This window comes from Sphaerodactylus townsendi, linkage group LG07 (assembly GCF_021028975.2).
Source record: "Sphaerodactylus townsendi isolate TG3544 linkage group LG07, MPM_Stown_v2.3, whole genome shotgun sequence".
NCBI lineage: Eukaryota > Metazoa > Chordata > Lepidosauria > Squamata > Sphaerodactylidae > Sphaerodactylus > Sphaerodactylus townsendi.
The window spans coordinates 38,936,244-38,951,530 of NC_059431.1; the positions used below are offsets into that span (position 1 = coordinate 38,936,244).

General features: G+C 38.5%; 1 protein-coding gene across 1 annotated transcript in view; it reads left to right on the forward strand.

Annotated features, from left to right (window-relative positions):
• Positions 1-57: 57 nt before the first annotated feature.
• Positions 58-15,287, forward strand: part of MSH3 (mutS homolog 3) — a 67,585-nt gene continuing 52,355 nt past the window's right edge. Inside the window, exons 1-8 of the mRNA XM_048504355.1 lie at positions 58-331; positions 1,676-1,769; positions 2,907-3,106; positions 4,168-4,380; positions 4,953-5,069; positions 6,194-6,311; positions 7,348-7,490; positions 9,365-9,531. Of these exons, the coding sequence (XP_048360312.1) occupies positions 152-331; positions 1,676-1,769; positions 2,907-3,106; positions 4,168-4,380; positions 4,953-5,069; positions 6,194-6,311; positions 7,348-7,490; positions 9,365-9,531 (1,232 nt within the window). The 5' untranslated portion in view covers positions 58-151. The remainder of the gene's footprint in view (positions 332-1,675; positions 1,770-2,906; positions 3,107-4,167; positions 4,381-4,952; positions 5,070-6,193; positions 6,312-7,347; positions 7,491-9,364; positions 9,532-15,287) is intronic.

Genomic DNA, 15,287 nt, shown 5'->3' on the forward strand with positions numbered 1-15,287 from the left:
ATCCCTATTACTTTGCAAAGGAACCTTAACAGTGTCCCTACGTTGCGAGGGGCGCCCTTTAGCTGACGGGAAGGGGAGGGTTCGTGGCAAGCACGAGCCATTGAGGCGCTGCAGTTTTCCCGGGCTTCTCTTTTATCGTTTGCGTTGCAAGATGCCGCGAGGGCGAAGGAAGCAGCACCCGGGCGATGTGGCCCGCGGGCAAACAGTGCTGAGTAAATTCTTCCTGCCGTCTCCTTCAGCTGTCTCTACCTCCGCTCCTCCTGCTGAAGCGCTTGTTTCCTCCGAGGAGAGATCACGCGGTGATTCGGCGGCTCCAGCTTCTCTGTGCCCGGTGAGGGTGACGCCGCTAGGTTGCAATGAGAAGTGGCCGTGGCGGGTTTGTCCGCCTAGGTGTCCCGTCAGGAGGGTGAGGTGGTAGCATGGACGCCGCTGCCTCAGGCTGCAAGTAGTGGAGGGTAGCCTTTTGGAATGTCCCACTGTGTTAGGAAATGCTTCTGCAAATAGAAAGTTAACGCAGCAAGCGAAGAAGCTGGTGTAGGGCTCTGCTGTACTACTTTTCTATTTGTATAGAATTATGTTTTTAAAAAATGGGAAGGAACCGGAATCGATAGCCTGCTAGCTAAGGTGGTGTAGCCCATTCTCTTATTCTAGGACGCTGCTACTCTATTCTCCTGCATGGATGAACTCTGACTTGATATGCTATTTATAAAGCTAAAGCACAGTCCAGTCATGCTGTGGCCTGTTTCAAGGAATAAATGCATTTGGTTATTTAATGTGTAGTCTGCCTTTCTTGTTGGGACTGTAATTGGATTGTATAATTTTAATTGGATTATGTTTTAAAATTAATAAAACAGTAATAATATATACGAACAATTTTGAAATGTGTGTTCCAGAATTGCAGAGCCCAAAATTACAACCTAATAGATAAAACTAATTATTCAATAAAATAAGATTAAAAACGGTTGCGAACATATTTGCAGAGGGACAAATTCCCCAGCTCCTATTAATAGTGCCCTGCTGGGAGGGTTTGATTCTTTCAGTCTCTGTTTTGGTCCTCCTTAAAAGAGCTAAACTTGCCCCATTCCTGTAAGTAAATTGTGTATTCGCAAAAAATTCCAGAGTGATAGCTATGTTAGTCTGTGTATGAAGATTCTATAAAGGTACAACTGACCTATGGTGTCCCCAGCAAAGGCAAGTGAGAAGCTGAGGTGGCTTGCCATTGTCTCTGCAGAGTCTCCTTTGGTGGTCTTCCATTAAAGTCTGGAAGATCTGATAAGATTGGGCTGTACCATACCATTCTACATCACCTAGCCATGGTAGTGTGTTATGGCAAAAACAACAAGATTGTTGATCTCTAAGTTTGCCTAGCTTAACAAATCTATGACTTTTCACCAATTGCAGATGTTAACTAATTTAGCATACGAAGTGACTGGTATTTGTGTTCTTCCTATAGTAAAATTTTAAAGATAACTATTCTGTTTTAACATAGAATTAAAATTCATGTGGTATTGTTGAGAACTTGTGTCATTTTCATTAGTTAATTGTTTTGTTAAGAACAAGGATTTTTTTCCATGTTGAACTGTTACATATAGTTCATTGAACATTTGTCCTGTTTTCTTTTTGTAGATAATTACACAGTACAAACAAACTGAACCTTTGATTTAACATTTTGTAGGAACTTGAACCAGTTGGGAAAAGGAGAAGAACTGTAAAAAACAAAGACCAGCATTCAAAGAATTTGCAGTGTAGACAAAAGCAAGAGGGAGCTGGTGAGTTTTAAATAAGGTGGTTATAATTAAAACAGTCTTAAAATATGAACATTTAAAACTTAAATGGCCTAGTTCGGAAGCAGCTTTTTAAAGTCAGAGAACAAGATCGAAGAACATATATTCTGTGTCTATGGCAAAATTAATTCGTCTTACACTTTCTGTAGCCTTTCATGGACCAAGAAACTTCTTCCAAAATCAGGGGAGAACTCTGGAATGTTTAGCTTCTGCTGCAAACTGGGAATCAAGAGTGGCAGTGGATTAAGGTGTATTCCAGATGTGATAAATGAGGAATGTGTTTTCTACTAGAACAAAGAAATGAGTCAAGAGGATGTGATGGGTTGACCAGGCAAGGATTGAAACTAGCTGAGCTAAGAAAATGGACTAAAGGGCAAGGCTTGCATCAGATTGTATGTATTCAGCATGCTTAATGAGCTAATGCATATTAACTTTTACACCCCAGCTTGAATAAGGAGTGTCGATAATGAGCATACAGGAAGAATATGGGTGGGGGCAACATATAAAGGAGAGACATGTAAATAGATGGACTGGAAAGTTGTGATTCTAAGTACCCTTAGCCAGCGGGGGAACAGAGAGGGTGTGGCGAATTACCAGGAAAAGGGAATAAACATTTTGTGGATATACTGTTTCGGCGGAGTCTACCCAAGCTGGGTGTCCCCCCTTTCTTTGCAAATAAAGCTACTTAAAACTCTCTTCTGTTGGCTTGATATTTGGTAAAGAAATATTGTACACATTTTCTTTCAGGGAGCCGGTAAGCCTATTGATAGCAGGTAGTGTCACTGTCCCTTGCTCTCCAGTAGGACTGATTCAACCATGTAGGCAAACTAGGCAATAATTAATTGCACTGAGGGCTGTTTTTCACAAGTTACGGAACCGATCTATGCAATTGAATGTATATTTTAGTGATTTTTAGATACATGCTCATAAAGGTTTTTTGGGTTGTTCAAATGAAGCTTCTCCACTGTCAATTGTGTGTTCAGAATCTCGATCTTCTTATGCTGATGTGTGCAGTAGCAAAATTATGTGTGTGTATGTATATACCAGTAGGACTGGTATATATATAATGCTTTCAATGCTTGGTATTAATACAAGCAAGGTCTCTCTTTTTTGCTAATAAAGGGGAGCAAAAAAAATGTGCCAACCCTCGGATATGTTCAGAAACATTTCTTAAATTGCGAGAATTTTCCAGCCACCTGGAACAGCCGAGTCATAGAATTCATTCAGAGGTTTCTCATGGAAGCCAGTTTGTGAATTTGGAAAAAGGACAACAGTCAGACATTGGAAACACTGGCATTTTGTACTCTCAGAACGTTGATAAGGTAAGCAGTTATTTTCCAGTGTTTTATTCAAATGTTGACATATACTAAGGCAGGCAGTAAAGAATTGTTAAATCTGGGAATGGTCTTTTCAATGTTTAACCACAGTTTAGAGAGAATTGCCAATATTAAGATGGCTTGTAAGTGACTGGATAAATTGGTTTGGATGGGGTGGTGGGAAAGAACTGTATATGAATTCATTAGAATTAAAGTATCTATAAAATCAGTTGAATTTATAGTTAGTTCATTTGAAAAGTAAAGACAGTGGGTTGGATTCCCTGATCTGCAAATTACAAGACTGCAGGAACTTCCCCCTCCTTACCCCCCCCTACCCCTCCACCCCTCAGCCATTTTCAATCCTGGAAATGTTTATTCCAAAGTTGATGACTTGTATGTATTAGTATATAACAATTTCCTATTTAGGTTGTCAATGCTTTAGTAATGGTTTTGACATTGGTTTTCATTTAAAATTTTATCGATACAGAATTACTATGTCACCTGTCTGTTAAATAGTTGCCTTCATTTTCCATTGCCTCTCTTTGGCCCCTTCCATACATGCAGAATAATGCACTTTCAATCCACTTTCACTATTATTTGCAAGTGGGTTTTGCTATTTTGCACAGTAAAATCCAGCTGCAAAGTGCATTGAAAGTGGATTGAAAGTGCCTTATTCTGCATGTGCAGAAGGGGCCTAAAATCCAGCTGCAACGTGGATTGAAAGTGCATTATTCTGCATGTGCAGAAGAGGTCTATGTGTTTCACAGCACTGCCTTGTTAGTCTGTGCTCTTAGAAAGTATGCCTCCACAATCACTGTGGCATTATCTAAGTTATGTGCTGTTTTACATGGTAGCAGTTGGAGCAGGGTGCCATGGTGTGCTGCAGAATTCTCATTTTAAACAAAATGTGGCTTTTTATCTTTGATTTTTGAGTGTACGTTTCAGAGTCAAAATACAGGATCTAGATTAATGTCTTGGTTCCAACAGAAAACTGTAATATGTGAATCAAAATCATACTGTTCTGAACTAATTGTATGTTTGTTCTTGTGTAATTTTTCTTATTATAGGAGGAAGCATGCCTTCAATTTAATCAATTTTCTTTATCAGATACAAATTGTGAAAATATTCAAAATACTTCGGATTCAATTCTCAACAAAAGAACCAAATGTATATATACACCACTTGAGCTCCAGTACCTAGAAGTGAAAAATCAACATAAAGATGTTATTTTATGTGTTGAGTGTGGTTATAAGTACAGATTCTTTGGTGAAGATGCAGAGGTAAAACCTTTTTTTAAGTGGAAGCATTGCTTTTTATTTATATGACATTGTAAATCTGGGAATGGTTAAAATTACACATGATCCCTGTAAAGTGCATCCATATATAATATAATATGTGTCTGCCCTGTTCTGGCTGAGGGAGGAAAGACTGTCACAGCCTCATCAACTGCTGATTTCAGGGACCTGGCTGAAATTTATTGAAGAGCATAATTGTAGTTCACACTGCTACATAACCATACCTTTGCAAGGAGTACAGATGTTTTTGCTGGAATTGTATGCAAAGCAATATTTTATAGTAAAGTTTATTGGTGGCATGCAGTTGAAACTGGCAAGAAAGGTTTTGTTTTTTTAGCTGTCATGTGATTTGAGTTGCTGAATTTCCTTGCAAAAACCAGTAGTAGTTATTAATGGTAGTATTTTTCTTCAGCCTTCTTTTTGGAACAAACTCTTCTGGATTAGTCTTATTCTTTTCATTAGCTGCTTATTTAATGAGCACCAAGTGTTCACATAAGAGCTCCAAGGGCCATGTAGATCTGACAAAATGAACTGCTGATTTCTGTCATGCCTTGCAGGTTGCTGCTAAGGAACTGAACATCTATTGTCATCAGAATCACAACTTTATGACTGCCAGCATACCGACTCATAGGCTGTTCGTTCATGTTCGACGACTTGTAGCAAAAGGATATAAGGTTTTGCTCTAATCAGTTTCCTAATGCAACATTTTATTTTATTTTATTTAAATAAATTATACAGCTGTAAAATGTAAGCTTAAAGAAATGTAATTTCTAAACCAAAAATAATTCATTTCTTTTGTATTTTATGTTTGTGATCTGCCCCTTTCACCAGGGTTGAAATGAAGCCTGGACTGAGAATATGTGTCTCATTGCATTCTTGTTTCAGAGAGTGTCAAAAAGATATCCCATTCTCAGCATTTCTGTTAAATGTGCTTTGAGAAAACTCTGTGTTGGAATGCTGTTTTGTAACCTCTTGTTCCCTGCCTCAGATAGTTTTCAGCACCATTCAGCACTGTGGTGTACCATTTGATGCTGTTTTGAGGCACTGGTGATATTATCAGAGGAGGTGGAACACCATGATGTCATCAACAATGTCATGGTTTTTTCAGCCAGTCAAATTAAATGGCAGTAAGGCCAAATTTACTGAAAGCAAAGAGTTGCATAGTATTAAGATGCAGCAACTGCATGAACAAAAGGGTGCTTAAATGACATCAGATTGTTTTAAATGTTAAGTGATGTGAATCTTTTTCAGAAATTATTATGATGGTATTTAGTATGCTAACTTTGGACTGGATAACCAGTTTAGTGAATATTTGATTTCCAATAGGAACTCAAAGCAGCATATATAATTCTCACAGTCATCCTGTGAGTAGGTTAGGCCAAGAGTGTAAGTCTGACCCAAGGTCACCCAGCAGGTTTCCATTGCAGAGTGTGGTTAAGATCTGAATTTCCCAGATCCTAGTCTGACACTGCAACACACTGGCTCTTGGTTTTATAAGAATTCTTAGTATATGAGAATTGTGCATAGCCTGTGGCACATAGAGCAAAAAAGATACAATTGAACAGATTTAATAAGCATGCTTTTAATCACCAAGATGTATTTAATGCTATGTTTCTAACATTCACTTTGTTGTTTATTGTCATCATCATCGAACCCATTATGCTAAGTAGCATACCGGGCAACAAGTGTTCTCCGGCATTTCCGGTCTTGGGCGAGTGTTTCATCCTCTTCCCATGCATTTGTTGTTTAATTAAAATATTATTGTTGCCGTGCTTAACATTAATTGTTTCTCTTACAGGTAGGAGTTGTAAAACAAATGGAAACAGCTGCCTTGAAGGCTGTTGGAGACAACAAAAGCTCTCTCTTCACCCGAAAACTAACTGCTTTGTATACAAAGTCTACAGTTCTAGGAGAAGATATCCTTATCATATATATACTTATACACTAGTATTTTTATATGAGCTCTTTTGATCAGGAGATTTTGTTTCAAAGTAACTTGTCTTAATCCATATTCAGTTTTCATTAATTATGAAATGTATTTCTCCATGGCTGCTTTACATCTTTTGTAATAACCAGTTGACTTTAATGTTTCTTCAGATAATTTTATTTGATATTAACATGGTCTGTTGTTTTCATGCCTCTATAGTCCCTTAAGCTAGAATCCCAGGTGATTGTTTTCCAGATGTTTTCAGGAATTGAGCAATTCCTTATCAGTTACTCACCAGCATGGCCAGTTGGCCATGCTGACAGAGGCTGATGGGAATTGTAGTTCCTGAACATCTGGAGAGCCGCAGGTTCCCTACCCCTGAGCTAGAATAATCATTTTTCGCTTCCCTGTTTTTAAATTGAGCACACTTTATACACATATATGGCATGGCTATATTTAGATTACTATATATAGTTCTGGTTATTGGTCTATAAAAAGGCTTTATTTAAGCTGGAGAAAGATGGTAAGAGATAAAAAGATAAAGATAGAGGGCTATATTTATCATAAGTCACCTCTCTGGAGACCTGCTTGAGGTGGCTTACAGGTAAAAACAATATTGTTAAGCATAAAAACAACATTCAGGGCTCTTTAAAGTAAAAAAGATTTCTAAATGAAGATATAATAGATGTGTAAAAAATGGGTGTTTTGAGCCTTTCATAATACTACAGTTCAACATGACCATATTTGGCGGCTGGTTCTAAGAATGAACAGAGAAAATAACTTTTTCATCCAAAATGCAGTCAATTTTTTGTGGGTTGCTGGGTCCTTCATATAATTTAATGTAATCTTAGCTGGTGTGATATCAATATGTCCAGTAGTGTATGGTGTTATTTAGCACTCTTGACAGTTTCCCTACAGAATCAAATAGGAAAGCATATTGAATACTATGTGAATGAACAATCAAGAAATTACTTCAGTTAATGATAAGAGCATTACAACAAGTAGTTTTCTTTAACATCCATTAGATGTGAATCCTTTACTGAACCTTGATCATTGTTCTGATGCTGAGGCAGTATCATATGATGCCTGTGATAATTATCTTCTCTGTATCTGTGAAAGCAAAGAAAGTTTGAGGGAGAAAAGGCAGAACACTACGATAGGTCTAGTGGTAAGTAGTCTTGAGGAATTTTTATGGTCTTAGTACTTATTTGTAATGTAGTTTGTTTTTAGAATTGTTTGTGGCAACGTGTGAGTTTCATAAAATCTGCGAAAACCCTAACAACATCACGATTGTGTGTGTGTATATAGCCCTGAAAAATAAGTCACTGCTTGGTTTCTCACACACAGCAGCAGCGTGGCCTCACCTGTAATGAATAGTGCCATAAGGAAGGGTGAACTCTTTGAAACCTGCATAAACACATTTTGGAAATGGTAGTTCTTCCCACATGTACTTAAACTCAGGTTTACCTAATGATGCTTGTTGACAATAGATTGCACTGATGTCTACTCAGTGCATCCATTTATTAAATTCACTAGTACTACATGGGCTGATGGCCAGTAGTAGATGATTTAGAGATTCATACAGGAAATATTTATCAGTGGCTATTAGATAATTAAATGGAGTATCTGTGTACCCCCTGGTAAACACCCAAAAGCATCTGACTGGTTTTTGCTTGATTAATCTGATCTTCAATCTGATCTCGCTAGGTGGATCTAATTAGTTCCTTGAGATGAAGAATAAGAACATAAACATGCTGTTGAATCACAAACAATTCATAGCAACCCCTTCCACGGGGCATTCTAGGCCAGAGATTATCAGAAGTGGTTTGCCATTTCTGTCCTCTGTGTAGCACTCAAGTCTGTCTGTGAGGTCTCCCAACGAAGTACTGCTGGTGGCCAACCCCAAGCCCTGACAAGCTTGGGCCAAACTGGGTTAATCAGGCTGCTAGTCTCTTGATAAAAACACTATATGTTTATTAATACCAAAACAGATAGTGTCATTCAGTGAAAGGATTATGGCTGCAGATTGTAGTTCTGCATGCTATTAGGCTGCTTAACTCCAGTTGACTTTAATGAGAATTAAAAGGTCCTGTGTGCAGGATTACAGCCTTTGTGATTCAGGAGGACCTTGACCTTCATATAGTAGATTGTCCATAAAGTTTTAGAAGACCATCGGTTGTCAGCACAACACTCTCAGATTGTTCTCCTTGCTGTCTCTCCCCTGCGAGCCCTGCTGATTGCTGAAAAGCTGATGGCTAGAATTGAAGGATCTGCATGGACAAAGAGGTGGAGGGGGAAACTACAGTGAAGAAAGGGAATCATTCCTTTAATCCATCTGCCTTTTTGCACATGCAGCTCCAGCAACTCTGGGCATCAGTTTTCTGGGGGGTCAAAAAAGGGCTCCTGGGAGAAGCCAAATGTGGGGAAAATCTGCTTCAGCAAATAGTCTTCAGGCAGTTGATTGGCTACAGCCCATAGAAGTTAAATTCTGTGTAGCTTAATTCAGATGCATATTGTAGATAGTGAAGGAGATCCTTGAGAGCCAGTGTGGTCTCGCAGTTAAGGTTTCAACTAGGACCTGGGAAACCCAAGTTCAGGTCCCCACTTGTGCCATGGAAGGTTGCTGGGTGACTTTGGGCCACCATGGAGGCAGATAATAGCAAACCATCTCGGAACGTCTCTTGCCTTGAGAACCCTACAGGGTCAGCATAAGTCAGCTGTGAGATGGATTCCTGTTTAGTAATACGAATGTGTAGGCATATCTTAAATCTCATTTTTGTTTCCTATTGAATAGTTATGAGTTTCATAGAAAAATGTAACTATAAAATAAGTTAAAGGAATGTGATATTTTTCCTTGCTCACTGATAAAAACTGACTTTAAATTATTCTATTTTACTGTTGGATAACTGTCCTGGAAAGACAGAAGCAACCACCATTGAATAACGTAGACTTCTTCTGCAATAGCTCTCTCCCTCCTCCAGTTGTAAATATATATGTTAATTATTTTCTATTTATTATGTGTGTATATATTGCTTTTTTCAGGCTGTCCAGCCTAGTACAGGGGAAGTTATTTTTGACAGCTTTCAAGACTCTGTAGCTCGTTTAGAGTTGGAACGTCGGATTTTATGCCTGCAGCCCGTTGAACTTCTTCTTCCTGCAGATGTGTCAAATCAGACTGCAAATCTTATCAACACCGTGAGTTCTGTAAGGTAAGCGTTGTTGTGTTGGCTAAAGTTGATATTTTCACCTTTTGAGTAGAACCAGTCCAAGGCACCAGTACAAAACTGGAGAACAATATTAAAACTGGACCAAAAGCTCACAGGATATTCAAATTAGGTAGGGAGGGAGGACCATATCGCCTTCATCAGCTCTCCTGCCAGCATGGCCAATTGGCCATGCTGGCAGGGGCTGATGGGAATTGTAGTCCATAACATCTGGAGTGCCAAAGGTTCGCCACCACGGGGATAGAGGGAGAGTAATAGTCAAGGCATACATGCTGTCCTGAGACTTGCAATACTGAAGAGGTGATTTAAATATTAGCACTGATAAATTATTATAAAATTTTAATGTAGAGATGGATCTTGCAGTGTTAATATTAACAGTTGTTTGTGTTGTAGGAAGATGAGAACTATAGATCCAGTTTAGCTGTGGTACACAGGCGAGTGCGATATTACTGCTAAAAACGCATCCTAAGCCTGCCTAGTGATACTGAATCAGCTGGCTCTACCTGTTAACTCTGCAACACTTCTCCTTCTTTCTGGTACTGCTGTAAAGAAAATCATACATACACATACCAGCGTTACTGTACTCTTTAAGGCCAGTATGATAGGAACACTTTTAGGGATTTCATAAATGGTGAAGTACAGTTTTGTGCCTTGAATTACACTGTAAATAATGCAGTTTAAGTTCAGATACTGGCGATGGGAGAGATCATACAGGGAAGTTTTTACCTTCTAGCATCGTTTAAACTAAACCCTATTTACATACTTTCAAACAAAAATGTTGAAGACAACAGTTAGTTGCTATGAAATGGACTGCCCCATCCAAACGGCTGGGTGCCTGGATGTGGTGTCATGGCCATGCTGCCCCGTTGTTTCCAGGGGGCTTTTGGGTGGCATAGGGAGGCCCAACTGGGTGGAAACCAAATACTGTCGGTTCCTCCTTGGAATTGCCCCAGCTATGCAATAGAACCCAACAACTCAAAAATTCAAAATTGGCACACTGACCTGGATTTGTATGTAGACATCATTTACAAAAAATTCAAAGCAACATTTGCTCAAAGTTCTTTTTCATTGTTATTGCACACAGATCCATCATAAATAAATATTGGTTTATTGTGGCAGACATACCTGGATGCAGATTGCCACCAATAATTGGATATAGACACATGGGCAATCTACGCCAGACATTGATAAGATCGGACATAAGAAAACCTTATCAAATAACACCTATCTTACGTGGCCACTTTAAATGTGGCCATTGTTCCATGTGTGACAGATCACTTAATACTAAAAATATTACAGATCCTAACACTGGAAGAACATGGCCCATCAGACATTTTTCCAACTGTAACACTAACCAATGTGTTTATTTGATAACATGCAGTTGTAATCTCATGTACGTGGGAATGACATTGAGAAATCTCCGGACCAGACTCCTTAGAACATGCCAGTAACATCAGATTAAATAAAGAGGAGGCTCCATGGTTAGCCACTTTAAGGGAGAAATAACACAGAGAAGGATTCTTTTCCTTCTTGGTAATTTTATCATATTCCTTCAAACAAGGACATCAGACGGATTCTTTTGCAGAAAGAGGCAAAGTGGATATACATTATTACAATCACAGACCACACAGGTCTTAAGAAATAGACTGGACCTTGTTTTGTATGAATGAAAGAGAGGATCCCTTTTAACTCTTAGCTCTAGACCCATATGGGGACAGGTGCAGATGATTAATGGGTGATGTATATATCTGAGCTTTTTTTTTCCCGTTTATAAGATGATCTCTAGGGGAAAGATGACACTGTAGAAGAATGCTTGTAAGCATGTTTAACATTTTGGGTTAAATTTGATGACACATGAACATAGGTATGAATAACAAACAACCTTTGCACTGTAAAGTACTTCTGTGATGAAATCAAGCTATTGAGAATCGCATACTGAGGAAGATTATACCAAAACGATTCAGACGCTGCGGTGCATTCTATACAAGATTCTCATTTTTCCATGTACCATCTATGAATGGACTCACAGGAGATATCAGCTCTGTTGTGAAGTTCAATTTCAACATACAAAAAAAATGGAGATATAAAATTTCTGTTGGAATTGAACAGTGTGGTCTCATATGGACTTGTGAATGACTGTTTGTCAATACAGCTGGTGAATATTTGTGTAGTTCCATTTTGAAACCATACAAAATATGGACATACTAAGAAAATTTGGAACTCATTAGTTTAGAGTCACATATGGACCTTTGGTTTCATTATATTTCCTCCTGGGTAATCTAAATGATGAAATTGTATTTTGATATGATTTATTGACACTGGCACTTTATATATATCATGCACTTTAATTTTCTTATTATAGTATATTAGAATAAGGTTAACATTAGTGTAAGTGGATTTACATGTGTGCAATAACAATGAAAAAGAACTTTGAGCAAATGTTGCTTTGAATTTTTTGTAAATGATGTCTACATACAAATCCAGGTCAGTGTGCCAATTTTGAATTTTTGAGTTGTTCGGTTCTATTGCATTGTGCTTGGCACACTGTTTTCTATTTTGTGTGCTATCATTGCCCCAGCTATGCCAGCAGCAGGGATGCATGGCATTTAGCACTGTATTTCACTGCCATGGCATTTAGCACTGTATTTCACTGCCATGGAGGGCCACGCAATGGCTGCCAGCGGATTCGCTTCTGTACCGGTGTGGCCCTGTGCCGCTCCTAGTAGCGGATTTGGCCCCTCCCTTTGAATGGGGCTGTAAATGTTTTAGAAAGGCTCCAAGACAAATCAATCTGAAATGGAACCAAATAGATGATTATGTATGTTGACATCATTGAATGGCCAATATAGAAATCAAATAGATTACATGATTGGAAGCAGAAAATGGATAAGCTTTTCCCTCTCTACTAACAAAAGACCAAAAGCTGATTGTAGTATTGCTTTCATTATTGAAAAATTAGGAATGTTATGAAGAAAGCAAAATTGTAACTAAAGCTTAGGCAAGCAAAAAATATCTAAATATTTCTGGAGAGAGTATAGATTATGTAAAGATAGATTCTCATTATTAAGTTTGGGTGAAAGCACACCATAAAGAACTATATGTTGAAACTAGAGACACTATCAAAAAGTGTTCCAAAAGAAATGAAAAGCCTCAGTGGATAAATGATGAAACTCTTAACATTGCTAACGTTAGAGGAGAAGATGCAGAAATAGAATCAGAATTCTAATGTAGGGTTCCGGCGACTGGTACATAGAAACAAAGAGAACTGTTATAATAACCAGTGTAAAGAAATAGGAGAACAACGAAAAAGGAAGAACAAGACATCTGTTCCACAAGATCCAAGAAATTAAAGGGAAATTTAAAGCATGGTTGGGCAGGCTGAAAGATCAACAAGAAAAAACACTGACAGGACAAAATAAGAAAAGATGGGAATAATACACTGAAGAACAATAAAGAAGAGAAGAAATGATGACATATTCCTTCCAAGAAGAATCTCTTGAAGAAAAACCTACAATTTTAGAAAGTGAAGTGAAAGCTGCACTTAGAGCAATTGGGAGAAATTAATCACCAGTAATAGATGGGAGATCAGTAGAGCTGTTCCAAGTCACAGGTACAGAGTCAACCAAATTTTTAACAAGAATATCCTAACAAATATGGAAAACAAAACAACGGCCTGCAGAATAAAAACGCTCCTGTATACATTCCAGTTCTTGGAAAAAAGTACATGTAAGACTGCAGCAAATATCAAACTATAACATTAATTTCTCAAGTGATTCTCAGAACCTTACCACAGACTATTATATATGGATTGAGAAATGTCAGATGTTGAAGCTGGATTTAGAAAAGTAAGAAGCACTGTAGTTCATGTTGTAAATATACATTAGTTACTAACGCATATAAAAGAATTTCAGAAAAAAAGTCAGCTTTATTTCCTAGATTATAGCAAATGTTTTGACTGTGTGGATCATGAAAAGCTTTTAGTTTTAAAAGAAATAGATATGCCACAAAATTGGATTCTTTTGATGTACAATTTATGCTCTGGCCAAGCGGCTACCGTATTATTTGGATAGAATGTGAAGAAATGGAATAGCATCCAGATGGCAAAGGTGTCAGACAAGGATGTATTTTATCTCCTTGTGTGTTAAAATTGTATGCTCTCTCTCCCAGCACTGTGAGGGGAAGGTGCTCTCTTGCCCTGCATGGGGTGTGGTGGGGGAGACGGCCCCTCCCTGTGCCATGTGGAGGGACCATCCTCAAAACAAAAGCGGAAGCTTCACAGCTCGTGAAGCTCTGGTAAGACCTGAGAGAGGCTGTTAATGATCTTAAAATTTTAGAAGGCTTATTAATTCAGTAGGGTCCTTCCGGATGCGGCACTTATGGCCACAACACAGACAAACAGCACATAGTTTATGTAGTTCAAGTGTGAATTTTATATAAATAGCTGACACAGGTGATGTAAGAAGAACAGGGAAATCTGATTAAAAGTATTCAGTCTCTGGACTATATTCAGTGTTGTTTTTCTCCTTTGGGATTATGACTTTGAAAAGATTGATACTGACGCTGGACATTTATAAGCTTTTGAGGTCTCTTAGAGGAAAGTGAATACCAAAGCTGGAAAATTCTGTATTTATTGGAACTTCCTAAAGGCAATAGGTTGAGTGACTGCTTGAAAATCCTTGCATATGCCCACTTCTGATAAATTGTAGGTTCAAATAGTGGGGGTGGGAACAAGTCTAATCAGATCTACTCAGAAATAAGTACTATGTTAGTAATTGTTTTTAGAATTGCAGCCTGTAGAAACAGTAATCCATAACTTGTTAATGGCACAATTTTAATTCATTTATTTTGTGGCCCCTTTCAAGAAAAAGTTCACTAACGGCTGTACCTTCCATGACATTGGAGATAACCTACAGAAAATCATTACACCCTCGACATTGATCTATCCAGAACACCAGAACCCTCGGATTCTCCATTGCCTTTCATGGAATATTGCTGGCTGGCAAAAGAATTCCAGGGACGAGGACCTCAAAGACTTTTAATCCACTTACCTATATCATCTTTTTTTTTGGCAAGAAACATGCAGTCCCTTCGGAAACAACATTTCTCACAACGGCTTCAAATCCTCATAATGCTACCGGGCAACGCCAGCTCTCAAAAAAAAAAGGGCTGTTTGAAAGCTGGACTCTGCTGTCTTTACTCTAACCACCCAGACCTTAAGTGTACCTCTCTAACAACATGTCCACCCCTGGTCTCAAGCTGTCGTTCTAATTTACAGTGGCACAATAACCAACCATTAATAGTAGTTAATATCTACCTTCCGGCTAAATGTTGGATCATATAAACACTCCCAGCTCAATGGGAAAGAGTCTCTATCCTATCTTGGAGGGAATTAGGAGCCTAACACCCAGAGCTGGATTTGCTTTATAGTCGGAGAATCTTAATGCCAGAATTGGCCAAACAGGATCCCACTTCCTCAGCTGCCTCTGACATTGTTTCCCAAACAACAACACCCATCTTTGCCGTAGGGTATCCTCAAGACCCCATAACAAACAAAAGCGCTACCATGAACTCCCTATTGGCTAATTTCTTGCTCAGCAAACAAATAAAATAAATAATCCTCATAATGGGAAATTTCAAGAGGATTTCACTTCCAGGCAGCTTCACGCAGATATCTCACGCAAAGGAAGGAGCTTGATTGGACTACATATGATCGCTTCACCCAATCTCCTCGATTCCTATAT